This window comes from Daucus carota, chromosome 4 (genome assembly GCF_001625215.2).
Source record: "Daucus carota subsp. sativus chromosome 4, DH1 v3.0, whole genome shotgun sequence".
Classification (NCBI taxonomy): Eukaryota; Viridiplantae; Streptophyta; class Magnoliopsida; order Apiales; family Apiaceae; genus Daucus; species Daucus carota.
Genome location: NC_030384.2, coordinates 28,496,541 through 28,522,635, shown reverse-complemented (window position 1 = coordinate 28,522,635; position 26,095 = coordinate 28,496,541). Strand labels below are relative to the sequence as shown.

At 33.4% G+C, this 26,095-nt stretch overlaps 1 protein-coding gene and 1 long non-coding RNA gene across 3 annotated transcripts; both read left to right on the top strand.

Moving 5' to 3' along the window:
* Positions 1–2,004: 2,004 nt before the first annotated feature.
* LOC108219290 (uncharacterized) lies at positions 2,005–4,448 on the top strand. 2 transcript variants are annotated; one of them, XR_001806572.2, is made up of 3 exons: positions 2,005–2,456; positions 2,552–2,608; positions 2,686–4,448. It is a non-coding gene; the product is annotated as an uncharacterized LOC108219290 (long non-coding RNA). The 2 variants fall into 2 exon arrangements; XR_001806571.2 differs by having other exon boundaries at positions 2,018–2,456; positions 3,695–4,448.
* A 601-nt stretch (positions 4,449–5,049) lies between these two features.
* On the top strand, positions 5,050–24,647 carry LOC108219189 (uncharacterized). Its single transcript, XM_017392494.2, has 24 exons — positions 5,050–5,208; positions 7,297–7,421; positions 8,174–8,258; positions 9,162–9,215; positions 12,448–12,539; positions 12,651–12,754; positions 15,090–15,165; positions 17,111–17,567; positions 18,663–19,001; positions 19,111–19,314; positions 19,416–19,514; positions 19,599–19,671; positions 20,470–20,597; positions 20,697–20,985; positions 21,068–21,279; positions 21,366–21,490; positions 21,608–21,725; positions 21,966–22,021; positions 22,138–22,231; positions 22,324–22,519; positions 22,608–22,670; positions 22,764–22,861; positions 23,066–23,128; positions 24,352–24,647. The coding sequence occupies exons 1-24, from the start codon at positions 5,143–5,145 to the stop codon at positions 24,457–24,459; spliced, it is 3,324 nt and encodes a 1,107-aa protein (XP_017247983.1). The 5' UTR covers positions 5,050–5,142; the 3' UTR covers positions 24,460–24,647.
* Positions 24,648–26,095: the final 1,448 nt, after the last annotated feature.

Sequence of the window (26,095 nt, the reverse complement as noted above, 5' to 3'; positions counted from 1 at the left end):
CTCCATATAAAAGCCCATGTACCGACCGATCAAATTTTTAATGTTTCGACTTTAATAGTATAGTATAGTATTTTTTTAAGGTTTGACTTCAGTTTTGGTATAGTCAAATAGGTTTTATATTTGTTTCATGTTTTGATCGTATATTTATTTTATGTTTTGATTTGTTTATATTTTTGTTGAAACTCATTAATTTGTTTTGAAACCCGCTAATTATAAAAGTCTGTATAAAAGCCCGTGTGACCGACCAAACTTTTGATGTTTCGGCTTCAATAATATAGTATAGAAGTATAGATATTATGTGACATTTTGTTTTAAAACATAAAATGTTGCATCAAATAATGCTAATTAATCTTAATTTCATCTAACGCTGCTTTGTATAATGTTTAGCACTAAGCTATCAGACCCTAATTTCATCTCAGATGAGATTTCTACCCATATATTTCTAAGCTCACGTTGTTTATTTCTTAAACATCATTTATTTAAATACTGCTAAAAGAATTGCTTGTTGAAATTTCAGAGATTTTGACAAAGCCGAAACTGAATATCAGATAAAAACCAGGGACCGTGTCACTACAATAATTCAAAAGACAAATTGTCGGAAATGAGTCTCTGATTTTAGGGTTTCAAATGTCATTATTATTTTTTAAAATTATAACCTTATATGATGATGTATATGATGTAAGATTTTTTATTTTATCTCATTTTCATTACCCTTATATCACATTCTCGCAGTTTTCAATTCAAATTAATATGAATTGATATGATATTAAAAATATTGTTTAAATATCCAATATTCGATATTCATCAATAACATGTTAAATTTTAACTTTCATTAGATATTAAGGTTTTTTTCATAAATAATCAAGTTAAAAAGAATTTTTGCAAAAATACTATATTCCCGAGAATATTTGCAATAATACGGTGGTTGCATATGCAAACCATATCTGCAACTGCTAGCAATCATATGAGCAACCAAAAACGCAATTTTGAAAAAATTGGTTGAATATTACATTTAGTTGCAAGTGATTGCAAAGGCAGAAAAACACCTGCGGAACCAATTTTAATATCAACATTACAACCTAAAAAGTAATTAAAAACGCAACCTTTATAATCCTCTTTTTTTTTTATAATTCCCATTGCACCCCCATATGGCCATATCAACACAAATCCTATAACACACACAAACACATAAATCAAAAACCAACCACCATTCCACCAACTCAGCGGCGTCAAATCCCTCCTTCCCCAAAACAACCCCTCCACCTCCCAGGTCATCACCGTCATCACCCTTTTCCCCTCGGTGGCACCTTCCTCTTCCTGCCCGGCATCACCCTCGTCGGCACGCTCATTGGCCTCGCCGTGGCCACCCCGCTCTTCATCATTATCCGTCCTGTTCTCGCCATGACAGGATTTTTCCGGCGATTTCTTCTTGCTGGAGTTTTGATCTGGTGGTGTAGATTTGTTGCAGCTTGCTCCGATCTGAAAAGAGTGAGAGAGAGAGAGAGCGAGCGAGAAATGTGAGATGTGAGAGAGAATAGATAACGAATAAAGAAATGCAAAAATGATTTAGAAAATGTAGTAGTATATTTGCAAATAAGATTCAAAAGATAATATATTTAGAAGATTTTAGAGAAGTGAGTATATTTGCGAATAGATCCAAAAAGTGGTTTACTTTATAAATTTTCAAATTTGAATCATTTAAAGACCGACCGTAACCTGGTTTATTTAATAATATAAGTTTCTTCACAAGTACAAAAGTTAATAATAATATAATAATTTTTTTACAGAACATAAAAATAATAACTAATAAAAAATAGGGTCGTTAAAATTGATGATATCTCATTCACCTTGCAGATTTTAGAGATTTTATTTTTGTTACAAAAACTATGAAAAAAAATAAATTGGGAGTCGGAGCTTCTTTGCGTATGCTCAAAAGAAGCGCACTGCCTTCGTTTTGTGCAAACGTACAAGTGGGTTTGTTTTGCCGCTGGGCTTTTAACAGCCCAAAGGCCTACATCGAAGAAAATAGCCCCCACCCGCGTAAGCACTAGCTTTATCCATCCCCACTTTCACTTTAATTCAACATTTGCAGCTGTGCTGTCACCTCCCCATAATTATCCTTCAACAAACACCCTCATCTCCACACCCACCGCATTCAAACCAAACCCCAGACCTGTCACAAGTTGATCTGAAACCCTCAGCGGATCGAGCCGATCGGAACCGATCAATTGTATTGTTTCAATCTTTTTCGCAACAGCCCAACAGGTGGTTTCCCTGTAACAACCTAGACTATCTTGATCCGAAGTCTAGTATGCTTATCTGATCATTGCTCGCCTCCATCCGCAGCTCAAACCTCTTGATCTTCTCAATTTTTCTCTCAGCAAATTGAGCCATGTGCTTCTCCATGTCAAAAAGCTTACACCACAACGTCTCGGTGTCCAATCTACAACTCCAAGGTATTTGTGAATTGTGTGTTTTATTTTACAATATTATGACTATTATATGTACGGGAAATTGTACCGAGTTTAAAATGGTTTAATTCTTGTTGAAGGTACGAATGATTTCGGCTCCAGGCCCCGGTCGGATTCTCAAGTGGCAGCTGGGCGAGGTGATTTTTTCTTTGTTTTCGATTTTATGTATCTATTTTTTTGCAGATTTTTGATGATTGATGATTTTTTTAATCAGTTAATGAGACATTGCAGGAGCTATGATTTAGTGAAGTTGGGATTTTCGGTAACAACTTCGTGTCCGGGATTAGTTTTTAGTTGATTAATCTTGGTTTTTGATAGTTGTGGATGATGTTGTGGATATGAGTTTATGTAGATTTAAATTATTCCAGTTCGGCTAGTTATCGTTGTATGATTATAATTGGTTGCTAAGTTTAGTTGAATTATTTTCTGAATTGGCATCTGGCCAGCATACCAACATCCGTGATGAAGTGTTAAGACTGAAGTATTAATTGTATTGCATTTTGGGAAGTGAAGTATTAATCCTGAGAAATTCCGATCTAGTTGTATTGGGTCTTTTAATTTTTTGATATGGAACGGCATCCTTTTGGATTAATAAGGAAAAAAAGGCATATTCAAATTCGAGTCAATAAAACCAGTCAGTACTCTGTTCCCAAAAGTTTGGTATTACACATTACACTGCAAGCAACTAAGCTCAACCAACTTCAACCGAACTCATGGCAGAATGATTAAGATAGAATGCGAGAGTGATTGATCGGAGGTCCAGTCGTGATAAGCATTTGGGTACTGTGTATCTTATGGTACCCAGTCCCTAATTGCTTATAAGAAGATGAAAATTTAGTTTGTTTCACTGGATACACATTTGAGGAAAACGTATCAGAGGATACGCATTTCCGAAATGCGTATTCAGTAGGTGTAAATGGCCATTTTTTTCGGATTTGGTATTTTTGTCTGTCTATTATATAAAAAAAGGTAATTTTGTCCGTCAGCCATTAATAAAATGTTCTGCATTATATGTGTACAGTGTATGTTCTATTAAATTGCTGCTTTTTGTGGACTGATTTGCAGTACAATAAACTTAACTTCCAAATATGCTATTTTTTTCTTCGAAAAAAATGTAAATGTAAATTGATATTGTGCCACGTTAGCGGACTTATTTTAGTATGTGGAACATTCAGTGTATTTTTGTTGCTTGCTAATGGGTTGTTCTTATGAAATCATCGCAGGAGCTCTTATTGTAGATCGAACACCAAAATGTTGTTGTGTAAGCTTCTTTGACATCGGGGAAGCACATGGCTCAACTTGTTGTGAGACAAATTGAGAATGTGAAGAAGCTTGAATTGCTGATGGTGACGGACAATGATCCATTGAGCATATTAGACTACCGATCGAGATAGCTTAGGCTGTTGCAGGGAAGATGCTGAAGAACACCTGTTAGGCTGTTGTGAGAAAGATTCAAATTATACGATAAGTCTTCCGTTATCGACTCAATCCACAGAGGTGTTTCTTTTAAATCTGGTTGTTCGACAGATTTATGAACCCAAGATATTCTAAGGATCTTATGAATGTAGAAAGTTCATGATTTTGCAAATCACAAACCAAGCTGTGCAGATTTGGAGTGAGCCAGGTAATAATTCCATGTAAATGATTGAAATCGAAGCTGAGGGACCGGAGATGAGTAAAAGCTGTACGGAGAGCTACAAGCTGGTTGTGACAGGCCTTCTCCGGTCATATCTCCTCTTAGCTTGTCACAGGTCAGAGCCGGAAATGTGTAGTAGCTACATGATGTTGCAGCAGAGCATGGTCATCATGACTGAAACTAGCCACAAGCATTTTACAATTCTCTCATTTCAGCAACTCTATATCACATAAATTCATGTATCAGCTGGCCCAAATATTTTGTATTATTGTCAGGGCTAGCAGAGTGGACAAAGCTGTATTGCTTTTAATATCAAATTACAATTCTCTATTTTTAAGGTAGTCGCATTTCTAGAAATTTACAGAACTTCTAGTGTGATCAGGTTAATATATTGAAATCCCTTTGTTTGATAAAATTCATGCACACTGACAACATTCTTCATATATAAATTTTACATTTCATGATCGAAACTAAGGAAGTGTTGCTTGATATATAATTCGGTCAGCATTATTTTCTATCAACTTTGAGATCTTGTGGTAATGAAAAATTAAAATAATACCCTAGACAATGTTCAGAAAATCCTCGATTTATTTATATATAAAAAAAATTCACTGATTTATCAATTAAATTCTCGATTTGTACAGCCGCTTAATCGGTAAGACAACCAAGTCAAATTTACGAAAAAATAAATACACATCAAACATCTTTCGAAGACAAGTATTTGTTTGGATAAAGAACACACCTACTGCACTTGGATGACTCAATCTTGCTTTATTAACCAACTCCATTTTTCATAAATATTTATTTTTACAAATACGCAACCATTTCATCCATATTAAATCAAATAAAATAATCCAAAAATATAAGAACATACTGGTTTTGGATTAAAACAAGAAGCAAAGAATCAAACCGGGTCAAATACCCAAACCCGGCCAGCAGCCGCCCCGAATCCATCATCACACACTACATAGTCTACATATACACACAATCATCTCAGCTGAAATCAGTCAAGCTTTTTTCCTCAGAGTAATCGCCATGTTTGCTAAACGCCTAATTCAAAAAGCTACACAAACGCTTCATCTTCCTCATCATTCTCCTCAGGTACAATCAACTTCTATATAATATCACAATCATAATTATTTTATATAAATTCAATTTATCAAATTCATACTTAACTGCTGTGCCTTTGACTTTATTCATTTCTGTGCTGAAATATATATGATGATGATATGTTGCGTTTTTGTTTCGATGATCGGAAATGTTGATATGGTATACGAGTTGTTGAGCTTCTAGCAGGGAAGTTTCTGATGATTTATAATGGACATTGTGTGATGGTAGGGTTCGTAGCTGGTTTGTATTAACTTTTTGTTGCGGAAGTTTAGAGGAACCGGTATTGTGAAATTGAACTCTTGTTTCTCGGGATACACCTGTGAATGTGGCTGTGTTAAAAATTGAATGAACCAAAATACTACAATTTTGAAATGATTATTGACTGTTATATGCTAATGCGGTACAAGGCTGTGATATTGGAGGTCTAGTGTGTCAAATATTGTGATTTAGGATTATAACTAATTTGAATAATAATAAGTTCAGACAAGTCATGTTCTGGTTGCTGAAATGGTAAATTCTCTCTTGAAGGCGTTGTGTCCAAAACAATATAAATTAGTATAATAGATGATTTGATGCTCCGTCTCTTTCAAATTGTTTGCTTTTTTGGAGCTGGGCACATAAACCAATTTTTACAAGTATCAGAGTCAAATAGTCATATTCTTTACAATGTTTACTTACTAAAATCAACTAGTTAACTACCGATGCCTAGAATAAATGGAAAATACAAAATCAATTAATGAGGGCATAGTTGAATCACTGAATATATGCCTTTCACTATCTCATTAAACAAGAAACAAACATTTTAAACAGGGAGATTTGTCTGAAAATGCATCTGTCTGAACTGAGGGAGTAAATATTAAACGTAACCTTTGTAGTTACCGGAATATAGTGACATATTCTTGAATTTTAGCTCACGAAACTATAGAGATATCGATCACTTCTCGCTTCCGAACTGCTCACGTGAATTGGTAGTGTATATACAGTGGCGGACAGATCTGGAATTATTTTGAGAGGAGGAACTATTTATGAAAACCAAGAGGAAGTTAGGATGGTGTGGGCCGGCTGCCCTAAAAAACAAGGCACCACTTATTATAATGGTTTTTAAAAAATTTGTGTTGTATTCTAAATGTCTAATACTAAAATTTAGTAATTTTTAAATTTATCTCAACCAGTACATATATTTTGATAAAATTGACGGCCTTTAAAAAAAACATTTACTTAAAATTAAGTAAAGTTTCATTTATTTTATAGTTTTTTAAGGATAAATTATTATGGTTTAAGAACCACATTATATTAATAAATCTATATACATATAAATATTACAAAAAAACTATACATTTTGATATATCATATGAAATTAAGATGATAAAAGAATCAATTATATTTATCTATGCTTGATGGAAATGATATGTCTTGGACATGAATTTAAGGTAGGTGCACGCAACAAGACATGACTATATTCATTTCTTATTATATTGATAATGATTCGAAACACACAAATTTTAGAAGCTAATTCCAAAATATTACAGTCTTGAGTCTTATATACTGCATTATTACATAATGTTATTTCAGATTTCATTTTATATTTGCGGTGTTTTTGTTTATTTGTGTTCAAGATATAATATTTTGACTCTGGTATTTGGATTCAGATTCAGTAAACATCAAATAGAATAGCTTATGCAAATACACATTTGAGCACTTCTCAACCTCTTATTTTAAAGTGTTACATGATGTTATTCTCATTGTGGTAAATGACACTATGGAGTATTGAATGCAACAATTCTATAACCAAAATTTATCAAATAGTCCAGTTAACAGAAACATAGGGAGTATAATTGCTTACGAAGAGTGAGATACGTTTAAGAGAAGCAGTAATTGTTGATGACTTTAATAGCGCTGCTACGCCGTGTATACAATCAGATTTCTCTTACAAACTGAGGCATTCAGAAAATTATATAATATGTCATGGACATTTTTGTTTAAAGCATTACATAATTTTTCCGGTAGCTGCTTGGATGACAGCATTGCTTTTTTATCGGACATGACTCTAACCCAGCATTTGTTCTTCTTTTGATTCAGCACAATTTGAGCTCCGTGACAGCAGCTGACTTGGATTTTCAAGTATCAGTTCACTATGGTATCCCATCTACTGCATCAATCATGTCTTTTGATCCTATTCAGCGTCTATTGGCCATTGGAACACTGTAAGTCAAGAATCATCTAAATGTTCTGCTAATTACTTAATTTCTCTTGGCAGTATGATTTTCTATATATTTCTTAAAAGTACTTTGTTTCTGTATATAACTAAAACTTACTTATGACGGATTTGTTACTAAAATTCTAATATGACCCTTCCATACTGTGGATTTTTCAATGTGCATGCGGTTCCTTTCGAGTTGTGTTGCACACTGATCTTTCCGGTTTACGCAGTTTGTAGCAAACACTACATCTGGTTGCTGATATTAAGAACTACTTTTGCCTAGCTTGGTTTTTGGCAGTTAAATGGTGTCTGTTTAGTGTGTGTAGGTGAGGATAGGGATTGGATAAGAGCATATTTGTATAAATCATTATAACAAGCAAAGACCAATTCCTTTTTTAATCACATTGGTCTAGTTGTCTTAAAAAAGTACAGGTTCCCCTCATCCCGACTCCTGAGGCATTGTATTTACAGAATGTAACTATTGCTTCACTTCTAGATTGATCTATTAAATATGCATGTTTCATTTAATCAAGAAAAAGAAATAGTTCCATTTGCATGTTCTAATGTTAATTCCTTTTTCTGATGGTTGCCAAGTTAAGCTCTTCATCTCTTTGGTGCCTTCAATTAAATTGATATAATAATTACAGCAATAGTAGAAAACGAATAAGATACCCTTACAGCTTTAACAAAGATGAAAAAACATGCATTTGAAAAATATGGCATGCTGTCACTTACATTTATTTAATATTTTGGCAGGGATGGTAGAATCAAAGTAATTGGCGGTGATAATATTGAAGGACTCTTGATTTCACGTAAACAGTTGCCTTACAAATACTTGGAGGTTCGTGAAATGCTTACTTATTGAATGTTACTGAAGAGCTTCTTTTAACACTTATCACCTAGCTCACACTATAGCGGTTAGAAATCCCTTATGTTAGTCCTCATCTAATATTAACAAATGTATACAATAAAAGGTTTGGTCAGTGTATAAATTGGTTCACTTATGCCCTTGTGCATAAACATATGTACTTTCACACATAGATGTTGTATATGCATATACATAATAGCTGGATCATGTAATTAAGAAGATACAACATGGTGTAATAACTTGGAACACATTCCCTGCAACATCATTAATAAATAAGCTAAAAACAATTTAAACCCATCTCGATGATGGTTTTCTGGAAAAATCAAGCATTGTCTTTGCAACTATTTCATTTTTCAGCAATAGATGAATTTGACTTCCATAGTTTGCTTGAAGAGTTATCATTTCTCTGCAATGATGATGTGACTATAATTACAGATGTGGTTGCAGAGTAGCCCAGTTGAACTCCATTGTGTATTTTTATGAAGTTATATGTTCCTTCTGTGCATGGTATTAAAAGGAAGTCTTGATACCTACAATTTGAAAGGAAGATTTACATATAGGATACGAAGAAGCTTAACTTATTATTCATACATAATTGTTTATACAAAAAGTTTAACATGGAAAGAGGGCTTGCAAGCTGCAAATATTGCTAGTATATTATGTTACTGTTAAATTTACCATATTAATTGGTTACATGTTATATTTTTTTAAAGAGTTGGCCAATGAAGTAACTGTGTTTGTGGTGGAAGTTTTATTTGAAATGTCAGGGTTACTGATATCTCTGTTTTAGGATGTATACATACTATTTTTGATATTAATAATTATTTAGCGCCAAATACATATAATACACATTTTCTGTCTTTGTTGTTTTGGCAGTTTCTAGTCAACCAAGGTTATTTAGTCAGCATCTCCAAAGACAATGATATCCAGGTTTGAATTTTATTGTCTGAAAGATGGATACATGTTTAAGGATATTTGATGACTCTAACGTAAAATTTAAGGATATTAGACATTGTTACAACTAAAAACCATACAACATTGCAGTTAAATCAGGTTGTAATAATGCTATGTTTTAGATATTAAAGTATAAAATGAATTGTAACTGAAATTCCAAACACAAATATGAAAACTATGAATTTTAGTTTATTTTCAAATAAGATATTATTTTATGTTATATAATTGTAGAAGGATCTAATTCAAAATTTTGGTAGTCACCAAATTTGGTTTTCAAGTAGCTCAAGAAACACAAGCGTCGTTGCATCTATAACTAAATATATCACAACCTTTAGATCTATTTGAAATTATACACCTAGAGGTGGGTGAATAGGTGTTATGGCTAATATGACCGATTTTTAATTGTTACCGAATAGTTAAACTGTCACAGACAGCTTGCTGTTAAGTTTCAGAGTAAACAGTCAGCTAGCTAACAATGCAGATGCAATGCAAAACATATATAATCAGTAAGCTAGCAACACAGAAAATTTTAGCCAGGTTCGACCCCTAACCCAATTGGTCTACGTCCTGGTCCCCTACCAACTGGTAAGAGATTATATTATTAATCAAGAATGTTAACAATTACAAGATTCAATAATGTAACTCCCTTCAACCCTTGTTCCTGTTATCAGCTTGCTGAAATCCCTGAACCACGAACCAAAAGCTCTCCAAGACCTATACTTCCCAAGTATACTATTCTAGCTAATTAGTCCTTTTGTTCCCTTGTTTCACAAGCTGGAGACACAGCAACAAAACTTTACACTTTGAACAATACAATGTAAGAGTGTAATACAACCGAAACTATGAACTCAATATAGATACATAATCAAATATAAGTACTAGAGCTCAAGAAAAGATTTTGCAATGAAAGAGTTGTATTTTCAGAAAGCTTGAAGTGTGTTCTTGTTCTTGTAAACGGCAACCTCACTTCAATATTTATACACAATAATCCAACGGTCAATTTGTTAACAAATTCTAACGTTCTTGTTCCAACCGAACTCACGTATAATTTGTTCCCAATATGAACGTTTAATCATCATGAAGTTTACTGAGTAAAAGCATAAAGACGTTGTGTATTTATCTCAGTAAAACGTTTATATAAAACAACCTTTTAGAAATCAAATAGGAGTTTTAAATGGATAAGAACGAATTGAGATAAACTCTCCTATCTTTTAGGAAATCGTTTTTGTTTAAAACTCTTGTTTAAAACTGAGCTCTAATATTTATATAAGTTATATATAAATATTAAAGTCCTTACAAATCGTTCCCTAACAATTCTCCATGATTTTAGGACTTCATCTTTATCCGATTGCTTTTCTGTTCATGCTGTGAGTGTGCTGATAAATCTGGATAATAACCTGTAAGCTTGCTGACAGTTGAACATTATACTGAAACTCGCAAACTGTTAGCATACACATATATATCTTTGATAGCTCGCTAACAAGCACTAGTTTTATGCTATTAGGTTGCTGGCAGTGTGATCATCAAAACCTTGAGAGTATCACTATCAGTAACAAATATCTCTCATTCCATGCTAGTAGAGAACTTTCTTTTAATTCCTAATAATTATATTAATGCAAGGATTACAAAATAATCTTATCCGAAACCCAAAATTTTGGATTTACCGAACACGATTTACTGGACTTGAATTTAATTTTGAACCCGAAAAGATTTATAGCGATCCGAATTCTGAAATTGGATCCAAACCCAATCCGAAATCTTAAAAAAACACGAATACATATCAATTTATGTATCACGTTTTATAACATATATTATTATATGTATTATTTGATATATATAAAATATTTTCAATGTAGTAATTAAATCCAAAATGTGTCATAATGAACACATATATTATTAATTATACGTTATAGTATATTATAAACTCAACAATTAAACCCCCAGTTACCACTAAGGGCCCATTTGTTTGCTACTTACCGAAGCTGAACGATACACAAGCTGACCGACTCATCTATGAAGCTCGTTGGGGGTAACATTATTTTCAACTGAACGATTCAAAAAAAGCTGATTGGTTTCTACCCAAAAACTTAGCTGAAGCACTAAGAAAACCTTTGACCACCATCTAGGATTGGTCACTAGAGGCATATTCATGTGCTAATCATGACTCTGATTATGCTCAGCTCCATATAATTGTCAGTACTATCTTATAATTTAAATAATTTGTGATAAATTCGTATTATTTTTGTTTTATACATCATATGATTGATATTTTTAATCTATATTATATAATATTAATATTTAATACATAGTAATTAATTTCTGTTTTGTTTATAACAATAAAATAATAAAAAAAGTGGCATAGTATTTTAAAAGTGATGAAGATTGATAAATTACAATCAATAAAAAAGAGTGAAAATAATAATATATTATATTTTAGAAAGGAAAAAATATAAAATATTATTGTTTAGACATTTCATAATATTTTTAACAAATAATATTAATCATTCAGCATTTAATTTTATTATTCATTCAGATTAGTTAGATTTAGATATATTAATCTTTCAGATATTGTTTTATTCGGATACGCCAAATGACCCCTAAGTACTTACTCGAACCTGAGGTCCTGAGCATTTTAAGAGTCACTAAATTCAAATTTTCTTGTGTTTCTGGTTGCGGGTTCATATCCAATCCAGATAAAATTCGGGTTTTGGGTACCTGAATCCGATCCGGAATCCGTTGGATCGGATTTGAATTTCAATTATTGGGTATTTTTCGTGTTGTTTGGGTATGGTAAAAGATTTCGGGTTTGGATTTGGATTTTCCAATGTCTGATTCGATCCAACCCTAGTGCCATCCCTACAGTAATGTTTTGATTATAAAAGTGCGCTCAAAGAAATATAAAAAATCTGTGCATTGCACCGGGTATGAACCAGAACTAGTATATATTCAATATTGTATTGACTAAAAACCATATTACATGCCATTTAAAGGGCTTGTCTGGTTTTTATAAAAAGTTAGGCAGGATATAATAATTACCTGCAATGTTCTTAATTGTCTACAGTCTCTGTAGGTAGATTGAACTAAATAATAGTTGCATTATTTTCTTATTTATGTGCCCTTCTAAAGTTTTTTTATTGAAAGCATGTTGGATAGCTTTCAGTAGGTATTTAATAGCATTTCTGTATAAAAGTAATTATATGTTTTTCAGGTGTGGAATCTGGAGAGCAGGTGCATAGCGTGCACTTTGCAATGGGAAGCCAACATCACAGCGTTTTCTGTAATAAAGGGCTCCTGCTTCATGTATAGTACTCGTGGCCACCAGATTTGTGTTTATATCTAAATCTAATCCACTGGATGCTTATCTGATTAGGTGCCTGGTGTTTAATGTAGTTTCTCGGTTATTGCATACAGGTATGTAGGAGATGAGAATGGTCTAATATCTGTACTTAAATATGAAGCTGACGATGAAGAACTTTTGGTATTGCCATATCAAGTTTCTGCAGATTCTCTTGCTGGTAATTGCTTTAGTATTAACTTATCTTCTACTTGAATCAGTTATATATCATTTCGAGCATGTTCGGGTTATCTCAGAGTGTCACTTAATTTATATCTATTTTTTTTTATAAATACAAGTAACCTTTTTAACTTCCAGTGTATATGAGGTGTGGGGCTATTTAACATTAAGTTTGTAAGTTCATGATATAACATCAATACACACATACATATTATTTGCTTGTATCTGTAATACGAACTTCGCTGAATTTTAAAAATGTAGCCCCCCTTGTACTTGAGACTTTTTGACCGCTTGTTACTTAAATTATTGGTTCTGCGGGCTTACTGAAACACATCAATTTCAGCTTATCACTTGCTTAAAGTAATAACTAATAAATGATACTTAAAAGTAGACTGAGCAGGTTCACCCTCTGTCCGGTCTTTCATTTCTATCTACTTTTTATAGAATTTCTTATTTTACATGTTTGTCCTTGAGCTTTAATGCAAGCTTAAACTATATCTTACTTTCCTAGTAGAATGGAATACTTGTCGTTTCCAGTTTATTTGTGTTATTGTGTCAGCATCCTCTAAAGTTTGTGAAATCCACAGTATTATTTAAGAAGAAGGCAATTACTGATATACAGAAATGTGATCAGTTACAGAGTTATGTGTTTAATACCTTATTGTTTAGAATTTATGCTACCTTTATTTATATCTTACAGATTTTAGTATCGATTTACCTTTTTCTTTTTTATGCAAAAACATTGCTGTTTTAGTAACCATACTACCTTATAGCCCATGCAAAGCACGGTTACGTTTAAATTCTTTATTTTGCCAATACTTTTTAGTTATTATGTCTTATATATTTTTAAATAATTTTAAAATAGAATACAAAACGATTGTTGGGATTTTCATTTATTTTAATTTTAATATAATACTATAAAAATTAATTTTAGTATGTTATTGATGAGAATCGAACCTTTAGACTGTTGTATGAAATTTCTTTTGGCATTGTATATAGCGGTTCTCATCACTTTAAGGTGAAAAATTTAATGGTTGTGATTAAAAGGGATAACCAAACTACAAATTATACCTGTGTTTGATTGTTATATTTTAGTATAGATTCATAAATTTGAGTACTTTGTTGTTTGCTTATGTTTCTTTTTATCAAAAGTGTTGTAATACAAATATGAAAATGTGAAGAAGCTTTGGACATGCATCCATTAGTGTCTGAAAGTATTGGCATATGGCAAGGATATATTGAGCTCTTGCAACTTGTTTAGCTTACTTTGTGTGAGTTTCATCGGTTCTTCTTGGTCTTACACGTGCCTGATTTAATTAGTGCATGAATTGTTTATTAAATGCCAAAGTATATATTCTAGCAATGTTCCTCAGGCCATAGTTTCTACCATCAAACAGAATAATCCGGAGAGTAAACTAGGACAATAACCTGAGATAAATTTCTCTCTTAATCTTTATTGGTCTGATGGAGCCCCAATGCTGATACAAAATATTAAATTTTGTCTATGATTCTATCATTCTAAACACCAAACATGTAGATTACATGTAGACAGTAGGATCCTTCAACAAGTTTCCTCAGCTAAAGTTGATTTAATTTGAAAAAGTTATTAGTTATTTTCGCTTTGAAAATTGTAAGGCACTAGGCCTAAACCGTGGTATCCATTCTTGATGGGGTTTCTTTATATATAAAAGATGTAGTAACCATCTTACTTTCTCCTCGTACAAACTGAAACCTACATTCATTTGGTAATTTTGTTTGTGGCTGGTATTACCATTGTTATCAAGTCGATGACTAGTCGTCGACTAGTCGACAAGTCGTTTTATAGAAAAAGTCAAGCAACGACTTATTTAGTCTGGCGACTTATTTTCAACATATAAGTGTCTCCCTAATCTTTATATCATTTCAACTTCACATTATTATTTCGTTCCTGTCACTACTTTTTGGCTTCAGGCTATGTAATCTTTGTATCATTTTCAACATATAAGTATAACTAACAATCTGCTACGTCATATACATCTCACTGTTGCTTATTATCTTTTACTTTTGATTCAAACTATAAACTGATGTGCGTTCAACTATATTTTATATATTAAATCTAGTAAAAATATGTATAAGAATGACTTGTCGACTTTTTACGACTAGTCGGGCGACTTGTCGACTAGTCGATTCCAAGGTATCCGGGCGCCGAGGCTCGACTTGGCGCCTTAATAACCTTGGGTATTACGTTATCTGTGTTGCTATGATATTACCTACTACCATTACTTTCCTCATAAATCATTAATGTTTTTTCTAATGTATGCTTTGGCATCTGTGTCAATGTTTGTGCTTTTTTACAGAATCAGCTGGATCTTCATTTCCTGATAACCCAACCATTGTTGGAGTCCTTCCCCAACCTTGCTCTTCTGGAAATAGGCAAGATAAAAGACTTATCAAACTCTCTGATTCTTGTTTTCTTATGTTTGAAGCTGCGTCCCTACTCCCTTATAAGTTTGTTATTATTTACCTCATCAATCCATATTGTCTGTCATGTCTCTTTGAAATACATAGAGGCAGATTTTAGACGTTTTGTGCACAAGATCGCAAGTTTTTTAGGCTTTCTTTGGTCGTTCGGCCTCCAAATATAATCACGCATGTCAGAATAGCTGATGGCTCATATTGATCATCAGAAATCCAAAACCAACATGTGTTCCATCTTCTTAACTTTTTTTATGTAAAATAAAACATGAAAAATTCATGAGTCTCTATCTAATTATATTTACATTAAGTGGTACTTTAGGAGGCACTTGTATAATAAAAGGTTATCGTGAGATATATAGTCTTTGACATTCTAGTTGTGTACACTTTTCATTTTGTGTAGAAGGATACATTTGCTTTCGAAAGGCTCTTGTGCTCAATTTTTTTGTTCTTAGTTGGAGAATGTTATAGGAAAGCAATATTTATATTATAATTTGCTTTTGTGATTTTGGCAATATATCATACAATATGAAAAACATACCTGGATACAGATACCTGCATCACTATCACTTAACTGCACTTTGGAGTTGGCTACTCAGAGACACTTGACGACCCAATTTAAATTAGACGATTTGGTTATTTTATATGTTATTTTGAAAGTAAAGCTGGCAGTTTAGGATGGAAGAGGTATAAGAATCCTTCTTGCACTCAGCATTCTGGATGACATGGAAGATCACCTTTGATATTAAAATGTTTACTGCTATAAAAACTATTGACTTGAAAAGTTTTATACTTGTTGCCTTGCTAGTACAATGGAGAGGTAGACATGGTGAAAATGACAGAATCAGTCTCACTTGTTAACAAGTGCATACCATTTAAATGAAATAAAGTTGTTCATCCTTAAGATGTTTGTTCATAAGTTTAGCTAGCTGGATGTGACAAAAATTAAAAGAAATCTTGAGCTCAAAAATTTTGTGAATGTGCCTATGAAGTTAGACTGAATTTATAAACACAATTTTCTGTGTTGAATCATATGTGATCCATTTACGAATTACGACCTCTTTGAAAAACCCTAAGATTTTGGATGAGCTGGTTACTTAACATGATATCATAGTACCATGGTATCAGAGTTCGATTTCTCCTCGGGTTCAAGTCTCGATCTGCTCAGCTTAAGTTTCAATTCATGATTGAGGGGGAGTGTTGAATAATATGATTATTCATTTCAGGCCTTCCTCTAACACCATAAGGTTCCTGTTCATGTATTTCCATCTTCTATATGTTGTTAAGATGGTCAAATGCTTTAGCTTGTCTCCCTTCCTTTTTATTTATTGTGTGTGTGTGTGTATTTCATTTTTCTAAATTTTACTTTCTATATTTTCTTGAGTATATTTGATACCGACACATAAAATTATTTGGAAAATAAAATTTATGAATTAGTATTATATTAGCTATAAAATATTAATAGATGTACTAATTAGTACATCCTTAAATGCCAATATCAATTTTAACAGGGTAGTTGTCAATTACTTTTACTTATTACCTATTAGTCTATTACATATAATAATAATAGGTTAAATATATTAATTGAAATGAGCAGGACAGGTAATTACAGTCATTAATGATTTTGTTTAGTCATTGGGTTCATCTAAAATTTTAACAATTCAGCAAGAGTCACTCAGTTTTAACGAATGAACCATTGGTTATTTAACCATCTAAATGAATTTCTACCCATATAAACATCCACTGATAATCCGTTTGATTTCGCTGTTCGTATTATAATAGCTCAGTGCAGTGGGAAGCTCTATTTTCTATTTATTTGTACAAATACTTTCGAGGCTGCTGACTTCGATTAGATGTGTATGCTTACTCTTTCAATACAACTGGGTCTATGCTGCTTTTGCAGAGTTCTCATTGCTTATGATTGCGGATTAATTATTCTTTGGGATGTTGTTGAAGCTCGGGTTGTTATGGTTAGAGGTGATAAGGTTCTTGATTTAAAGGATGGAGATGTTAATTCTCATACTGCAGCCGGTACCATTCAGACAGATAACAATGTTCAGAATATGGAGGACAAAGAAATAAGTGCTAGTTGTTGGGCATCTTCAAATGGGTCCATACTAGCTGTTGGCTACATAGATGGAGATATATTATTTTGGAAGACATCAAATTCTAGCTCTACTAAAGTTGACCAAGGTGGAAAGTCAAGTAATAATGTCGTGAGACTGCAGTTATCTTCTGCGGAAAAAAGGCTCCCTGTTGTTGTTTTGCACTGGTCTTCAAACAATAGTGCACAAAATGATGTTGATGGTCATCTCTTTGTCTACGGTGGTGATGAGATAGGGTCTGATGAAGTTCTAACGGTCAGTTACTCATTACATTTCCTTTTAAGTGTAGAGAGATATGTAAAAGATTTCTTCTACAGTTGTACACTTCAGATTTATTCTAATTACGAGGTCTACATGTTACTATATTGTTGATGTGGTAGTAGTTTCATGTGTATTATGCTTTTGTGTGCAAGATTGCAAGGCATATTAGTTTTTTAACCTAGATTTTTAAGTTGGTGTCATAAATAGTGACAACGTGTTCAAATATGAACGTCGTACTTATTCCCAATATAACACCAACTTAAAGGCTTTTCTATGTTAAGCATAGTAACTTGCCCTGCAATCTTGCTCACAAAAGCATAATACACATAAAACAACTACCACATCAGTGATGCTTGTTAATATCTGGTTGAATCTGGCAGTTACCTGAGTATTGAAGTTGGTGTTATATGATAAACAGTGATGGTGAAATATAAATGCTTTTGTTTTCTTAATACTTCTTTCAACCCATGCTCGTTCAGTTATTTGCAAACACTGCTTACTCAAATAAATAATTGTTATAAATTTACAATTATTCATTTATCAAAAGAAATTTGTTATTCTTGCAGCAACTGTCTTCCTTTTTTGTACTCCCTCCGTCCCTCCCATTTCTTATCGAATGGGTTGGGCACGGAGGTTAAGAAATATGTATAAAGTAATGGAAAAGAGAAAGAAAAGTGGGTAAAGTGGCGGGACCCATTGATTTTTAATGTATAAAAAGAAGATAGTGGAGTAAAAGTAGTGTGAAAAGAAAAGAAAAGTGGATAAGTGGTGGGACCCATTGACTATTTTTGGTAAGTATTGAAATGTAAAGAATTGGATGGGTACCCCAAAAAAGGAAAGTGTAAAGAAATGGGAGGGATGGAGGGAGTATTAATCACCACAACGAGTCAATGATTTGTCACTTTCCTATAGTCAGCTAAACTTGAGAGTTGTCTTTTTGTGAATGAGTCTTACAGACCAATAGTTTTATTTGTGTTGTGTATTGGTTCTTTGATAATGTTGAGTTGGTTTTATCGAGGATTGCTGTTCTCTTTCTAAATCAAATTAAGATTGACGAGAGGTAATCCAAATGTACATTGGTTGTTACAGGTGTTGAGTCTTGTCTGGTCTCCTGGGATGGATACTTTAAGATGTACTGGTCGTTCTGATCTCCAGCTTAGCGGCTCATTTGCCGATATGATTTTGCTACCAAGTGCTGGAGAATTTATTATTAGTCATAATGCAGCTCTGTTTGTATTGACAAATCCTGGACAGCTTAATTATTATGATCATGATAGTTTGTCTGGCATAGCAAATCAACATGACAAGAGAGTATCTATAGCTTCTGCAGAATATCCTATGGTTGTACCTATAGTTAATCCAGTCATGACTGCTGCGAAGCTCATCTCATTATCTGCAAGTGAAAACTCATCAAAGACTCCGTTTGAGGTATGTTACTTTTAAAATGGATTTGCATTTCTCTAATATTACTCTCTGTTCTTGGATATCTGTTAATTTATCTTGGTAATATAATGGAACGGAAATGTGATTTTCATAGATACTGAAGCACCTCAGAAAATGTTCACCACCAAACCTGGTTGATGGCATCAAGTGGCCCATGACTGGAGGCATAGTCAATCAATTAAATAATGACGAGGACAGGGTCGGGAGACTTTATGTTGCGGGTTATGAAAATGGATCTGTTCGTATATGGGATGCCACTTATCCAGTCTTATCTCTTCTTTGTGTTTTAGAAGGCGAGGTGAGAGTCTCACATTCAATATTCTACTGAATTGTTTGATTAAAGAAAAACATTTGTCCTAATTGGGAAGTTATAATAAATGTTTCGCAAATAATCATCAGGTAAAAGGTGTAGAAGTTACTGGTTCAAGCTCATCTGTCTTAAAGCTGGATTTCTGCTCCCTGACTTTTTGTTTAGCAGTCGGCAACAAATCTGGACTCGTAAGATGTTTCTGTATTATTGGGAGGACTGGCTGTGTATTTGTTTGTATTTGTACTAGTATAAATTTCTGTGAACTCATGTAGGTTCGTCTATACTGTCTCGATGGCAGTTTAAATGAGTCAAGCTGCTGCCTTGTTACTGAAACGAAATCTGAAGGTAAGTTACTAACACTGACTACTCTTAAATAGTTAAATGTCTTGTCATATACTTTACTTGCTAACTTGGTTGCTGCCCTGTTTGGTGTATTTCACTTATAAATGACAGTTTGTTTTAATAGCATATGATGTCTTTAACTGTGCAAATGAACTGAGATGATACCTTTTACAACATGAGTTTTCTTAATTAGTGCCTAATTTTTCCTGCACTGTAAATGTGCCAGTGTTTGTTTCTGTACTCAGTAGATTGGTGACTGGCAATCACACTGAACACTCACTATTAGTGTTCAATATATAATATTCAAATTAATAAAGAAGGCAACTATTATAGTGTGGCTGTGAGGAGAGTAACACATTCATTCAATACACTTTCGTATTTTTTTTGCAATTATATATCACTGTGAGTTTATTTCGAATATGGAGGGGTCAACTTTGTACCCCTAGCATTGGAGCTGGTAAGTAGTATGATGCTAAAGCATACACCCTCAGGCCTAGCCACCACTTCAGTAAAGGTAATCACGTTGATATAGTTTACAAACCTATATCTTCCTAGTGTCAAATTGATAAATTGAATCGAAAGAATATCAGAATGGAATACTTTAAGCACTTCCGTTGTGTAGAGTTATATCTTATGTTGCTTTAATTGACTACAATATTTCAATTTTTTTTTTCTTTCTGTTTTTCAACTTAATTGCACTAATCAGATAATGCACTAATGGATAAGAATTATTTATCGAAGTTAACATTTCTCTGAAGCATAATTTCAATTGGTCATTACATTAACTCTCTTTATCTTCAGCTTATAGTCTTACAAAAGGTGAAGGATTGAATTGTAGAGCTATTTTTGGCCTACTACAGTCTCCAGTACTGGCTCTTCAATTTGCAAGCAAGGGAGCGAAGCTTGCCGTTGGATATGAATGTGGTCGTGTGAGTACATTTGACTATTGTATTATTATTCTGGTTGATCTAATGGTTATCTTTACAAACACGGATATTTGGTGTCAACAGTTAATACTTTTGTTTCAGGTTGCTGTGATTGATACGAGCTCATTATCAGTTTCTTTCTTGGCTGACTGTCTGTCGCAACCTAGCTCTCCTGTCTTAGCATTGACCTGGGAAACTTTAAGACAAACTGATGATCATATTAAAAGTCCCAGAAATTCAGAATCAAAAATTGTAGGAAAGATAGTAGAGCTATCATTATATGCACTAACAAAAGATGCAAAGATATATGTCATTAATGGTGGCATAGGTAGCTTGATCAGCCCTAAACCGCTGCACTTGGATTCAACAGTGATTTCCATGTACGTTATAGGCAAGTATGAATTTCAGAGGGAGGTGTGGTACACTTAATTATATGCTTGGATTTCACTTGAATGTTTTATTTTTCCCCACAGATGGAAACATTACTTTATCTGAGAAATTGACGCAAATTCAAGAAGATGTTATGGATGCTGCAGGAGAGGATGAACCTTCTCAGGATACTACTTCTAGTGAAATTGATCACCTTAAGCCTGACAATCACTCTCAGAATAGTTCAGTTGTTCCACTAGTTCTACTTTGTTGCAAGGATGCCTTGCTTTTGTATCATACGAAATCTGTGGTTAAGGTGAGAGGATATTAGTATTCACTATTTATTAGTCATCATGTCATGATTGTTTTAAATCTTGAACTGTGTGTCTCTTCATTTGTCAGGGAAAGAATAAACCTATTAGAAAAATGAAACTAGCAAATACTTGCTGCTGGACTACAACTTTCAAGAAATTCGGTAAACTTTGTGGAATATTGTTACTCTACCAAACTGGAGAAATTGAAGTCAGGTAAACTATGTAATTTAGTTAATCATAGACAGTTCTGTACCATTATTCTCCCCGCTAGTCTCCAGCTCTATCTATACATCAAAATAATATATAAATTTATTTTATTTGCTTATGTAGAACATTATCTGATCTGGAACTGGTAGAAAAGACTTCCTTAACGGCAATTTTAAGTTGGAATTTCAAGGCGAACATGGATAGGACAATGAGTTCTACAGAAAATGGGGAGATCTCTTTGGTATGATATAAATTTATTTATGCACACACACACACACACACACACAATTATACATATTAACTGAATCAAGACTATATAATTTTTATTACAATGCCAACTTGCCAAGTGAAGATTGTTACAGTATTTCTCTGGATTGTCATAATATTTTTACTGTTTACGAATTGCTTATAGTTTGCTATCTGCATAAAAGCAACATGGTTCCTATGTCAAAATATTTCCTAATATTGAGTATATGTGTAGGCAAGTGGGTGTGAGATTGCTTTCATCTCTCTGTTAACCAGTGAAAAAAATTTCAGGTATCTTGTTTATGTTCACATTGTCTGTTTTGTTGCAGCATATAACCAAAGTTTATCAGTATGTGAAGAACACTAAAGTATATCGGTGTTTAATAAGGTTTTATTTGTTGCTACAGGATTCCTGAATCTTTGCCTTGTCTTCATGATAAAGTAGTTGCAGCTGCAGCAGAGGCTGCCTTTAACTTCTCGCTAGATCATAAGAAAAGAAAGGTTCAACTTCTCTTTGGTGCTTGTTCCGACTACTTGTGGAGTTGTGGTTTTTATGGCAGCTTTTTTTGTTTTTCTTATCTCTGGCTTTACAGGGTACTGCACCTGGAATCTTAGGCGGTATTGTAAAGGGCCTTAAAGGGGGGAAAGTGAGCAATGCTACAGATCTAGTTGCCAACTCCAAATCCAATCTTAACCAACTTGAGCAGATCTTTAAGAGGAACCCATTCCCAGAACCTGTTATATTTAATGAAAAAGATGACCAGATAATTGTTGACGAACTTGATATAGGTTTTTGCCATTCTACTTTACCAGTATTTGTGTGCATCTTATTCTTTTATCTAGCCACTTAACGCAATTGCGAATCTTGTGCTTATAGATGACATTCATATTGATGAGCCTGCATCAGTGCCTTCTACCTCAGCCCCTAATGTACAAAAAAGTGAGAATTCAGGAAACTGATATATATACATTAACTGTATGTTGTTTGCCAAATGTATACACAGCTGAATAAAAATTATTCCTCCTGCTGCAGAAAGGGGAAGTGAAAGAGAACAACTGTTTGATGGCGAGGCTGCTATTGAGAAGCCCAGACTTAGAACACGTGAAGAAATTCTAGCAACATATAGAAAGGTATGTCAATTTATCACCTCACTTCATCCCTCTCTATGAACACCCCCCCCCCCCCCCCCCACAACAACAACAACAAAAAAAAATCTTGGGGCACGCCAATTTTATTTACTTTTTAAATAAAACTTTTCCTTTGAAGAAGTCGAATTTTAAAAAATCATGTTCCATAGATGTTCTAAATGATTGTGCTATATTACCTTATTTCAGGATGCCTCTTCAGTTGCTGGACAAGCAAGAGACAAGCTTCTAGAACGCCAGGAAAAGCTTGAGGTAGTAGAGGCTTAGTCTATATGTTAAGATAAGATATTAGTTGCATGCGATATGATCTCCTTCATAGTCTAAAGCGGTGCTGGGAAGAGGTAGGGAGAACATGTATAGGAAGAGATGGAACACAAATATCTATCTTTATTTGATTTTTTTGTGGTACATGACCATATCTTCCAAAATTTTGAGGTGATGGACCAGTGGTAGAAGCCATAAATGGATCACATACATTTAACACTTTCACTCAGAGGTACACTGGGGATTATATAGTGAATCACTAGGAACCCATCTTTTGGGATAACAATTAAACATATCGTCTAGAATAATTTCTTAATGTCTGGGGATAGTGTGGCTCAAACACAGTATCTCTGGCATACCTAAACTCTTACCATGTTAGATGGCCATCTCTCCCAAAGCTTAAGGCTATGCTTCAGGTAAACTGGTAAAGTACTTGAATCGGTGGTTTGAAACAAGAAGAGAATGGGAGAGAAATTATTAGATTTCTTTGTTGGTTGTGCTTCTGAGATTTCTGAGGAAAGAAGAGAAAAGTAGAGTGAATTCTTTTAACTCTTTGGGGATGAGTGGAGATCACTTAATCTTTTAAATTATTAAAGTATCCCTTTCAGAAAAAATTCAGGAGTATGAAAGAGGAAAGAAGTCTAGCACCTTCTTTTATCTTTAATTATTGGTTTCTAGTGTTTCAAATTCAAGAGAGGAACACCATATTTAAAGCTAAATAATTAGAGGTTTGGGCCTTCTATTTCAAGTTGGATTCTAGATCTTTCCTCCTTCCCTTTTTTTTTCATGTATAAGTGTATCGTCCTTATCTTCTTTTACTTAGCCTTCCAAGTTCACGCTAACAATAAATTAGTTGACAAGAACTATGAAAGCAAGCATGAATAGGTTAAATATAGCCTGTAGCAGCTAGCTCGGTTTCCTCCTAAAGAATGGAAGGGTCAAAAGGGCTTACCTCTGCATTATGCTGACTCTCTATTATCTGTCCCCTAATATATATGTGATTATGCACCATCACTCATCTTTTCACTCCTTTCCTCTTCTCTTCCTCCATTGGAAACTCTAGAGCAGATATAAGTGTAAAGACGGGCCACTAAATGGATCTAATACTTTGGTCAACAATGACTTCGAAATATCATTGTGTTTGTGTGTTCATTCTACTGATATATACGTTTATTTTCCTCTGGTTGATTGTTGTGCATTTCTTATGTCAGAGAATTAGTAGAAATACTGAAGAACTGCGTAATGGAGCAGAAGACTTTGCATCATTAGCTAATGAGCTTGTTAAACAAATGGAAGGTCGCAAGTGGTGGCAAATATGAACCTATGTTGTATGGTTCGCACCTAGTTGAATTCTTTGTACAACTCTCCCAAATGTTTAGAAGATGGATACAATTCCAGTGTAGTTTCCTCAATAGAGTTTATGTATATGTAATTGATATATGGGAATAAAGTTTAGCGGAACATAGTTTTAACCACTGGTGAAAGTAATACGTGGGGAATTTCTTAAGGTGATACTCCCTCCGTCCCTTTTTACATGTCCCTTTTGAAAAAAAAATGTCCCAAATTACTTGTCCACTTCTCTTTTCAATGCAACTTTTTGTATGTTTTTTCAAAATGTAACAACTTCCAATGTTTGACTAGCATATATATATACACAACTCTATCTAATTCATTACATTTAGGGAAAATAGATTTTTTTGCCACCCAACTTATTATTTGTTTAGAAACCTACCACTGAACTATAATTTTTTTTCTTTTTTGCCACTAATGTTAGGTTCGGATTTTTTTTTTGTCACTAACGTTAGGTTCAGATTTGATTATTAACACTATGTTATTTTTTCTGGAGTTAATTGCATTTGGCACTCCTTTGATTTCAGCATGTTGCACGTTGCACCTAATAGTTTTGGAATAAACACTATGCAGCCCTTTACTTTTAACCCGCAGACACTTTGCACCCTTTCCGTTATCTTCTGCCGTTACCGTTAACTTTTGAAGGGGCATTTTGGGAAATTTTATTATATTTAATTAAAATCAGACCTTTGTTTAAATTTTCCGACCATCTAAACGATATTTTTCAGAAATCTATTTTTCGGTAGTATGCAATATAATAGTGATCTGTGTCTATATCTTTATATGTGTCTATATCTTTATATGTAGTACTCCATATGTGTCCTAAGTAATTTATCTTAGAGGACGAGATTACGGATTTTTTTACTCGGAAAGGAAATCTCAAAATTAACTTATGGAACTATATTTATAAAAAGTGAGAACCTTAAAATACGTGACAAGTAGTGGTAAAGAACTATAAAGTCAAGTGATACTATATATTTGTGGAGTCTTAAATAATTCATAAAACTAAATTTTGTAGGTTCTTAAAATGCCTGTTAAACTCTCGTACTTCAAGGTAAACTAGCTAAGGGACATATAGATGACTGTATATAATGTTATACACACATATCATATCACCATAATATTGCAGACTACCACTATGTTTTTATAATGCTAAAAAAATAATATATTGTTAATAATCAAATCAAAACATAACGTTAGTGACAAAAAAAAATCCAACGTTTTTTTAAGGAAAAAAAAACCAACATTATATTTTATTCAGAAAAAATAAAATAAAATAAAATAATTTTTGAAATTTTTTGGAGTCTCAAAATGCGTGTCCAACTCTCGTCCTCCAAGGTAAACTACCTAGAACACTACATAAAGATATAGACACATATCAGATCGCCGTTATATTGTAGACTAACACTATATTTTAATAATATTAAAAAATAACATAGTGTTAATAATCAAATCCGAACCTAACGTTAGTGACAAAAAAAAGTCCGAACCTAATATTAGTGACAAAAAAGAAAAAAATTATAGTTCAGTGGTAGATTTCTAAACAAATAATAAGTTGGGTGGCAAAAAAATCTATTTTCCCTTACATTTATTAGGGATATGTAT

Coding starts and splice junctions, on each gene's coding strand:
- LOC108219189 (XM_017392494.2), top strand. CDS start 5,143: ATGTTTGCTAAACGCCTAATTCAAAAAGCTACACAAACGCTTCATCTT. Junction 19,002..19,110: donor CATCAAAGACTCCGTTTGAG/GTATGTTACTTT, acceptor TGATTTTCATAG/ATACTGAAGCACCTCAGAAA. Junction 19,515..19,598: donor TCGGCAACAAATCTGGACTC/GTAAGATGTTTC, acceptor GAACTCATGTAG/GTTCGTCTATACTGTCTCGA.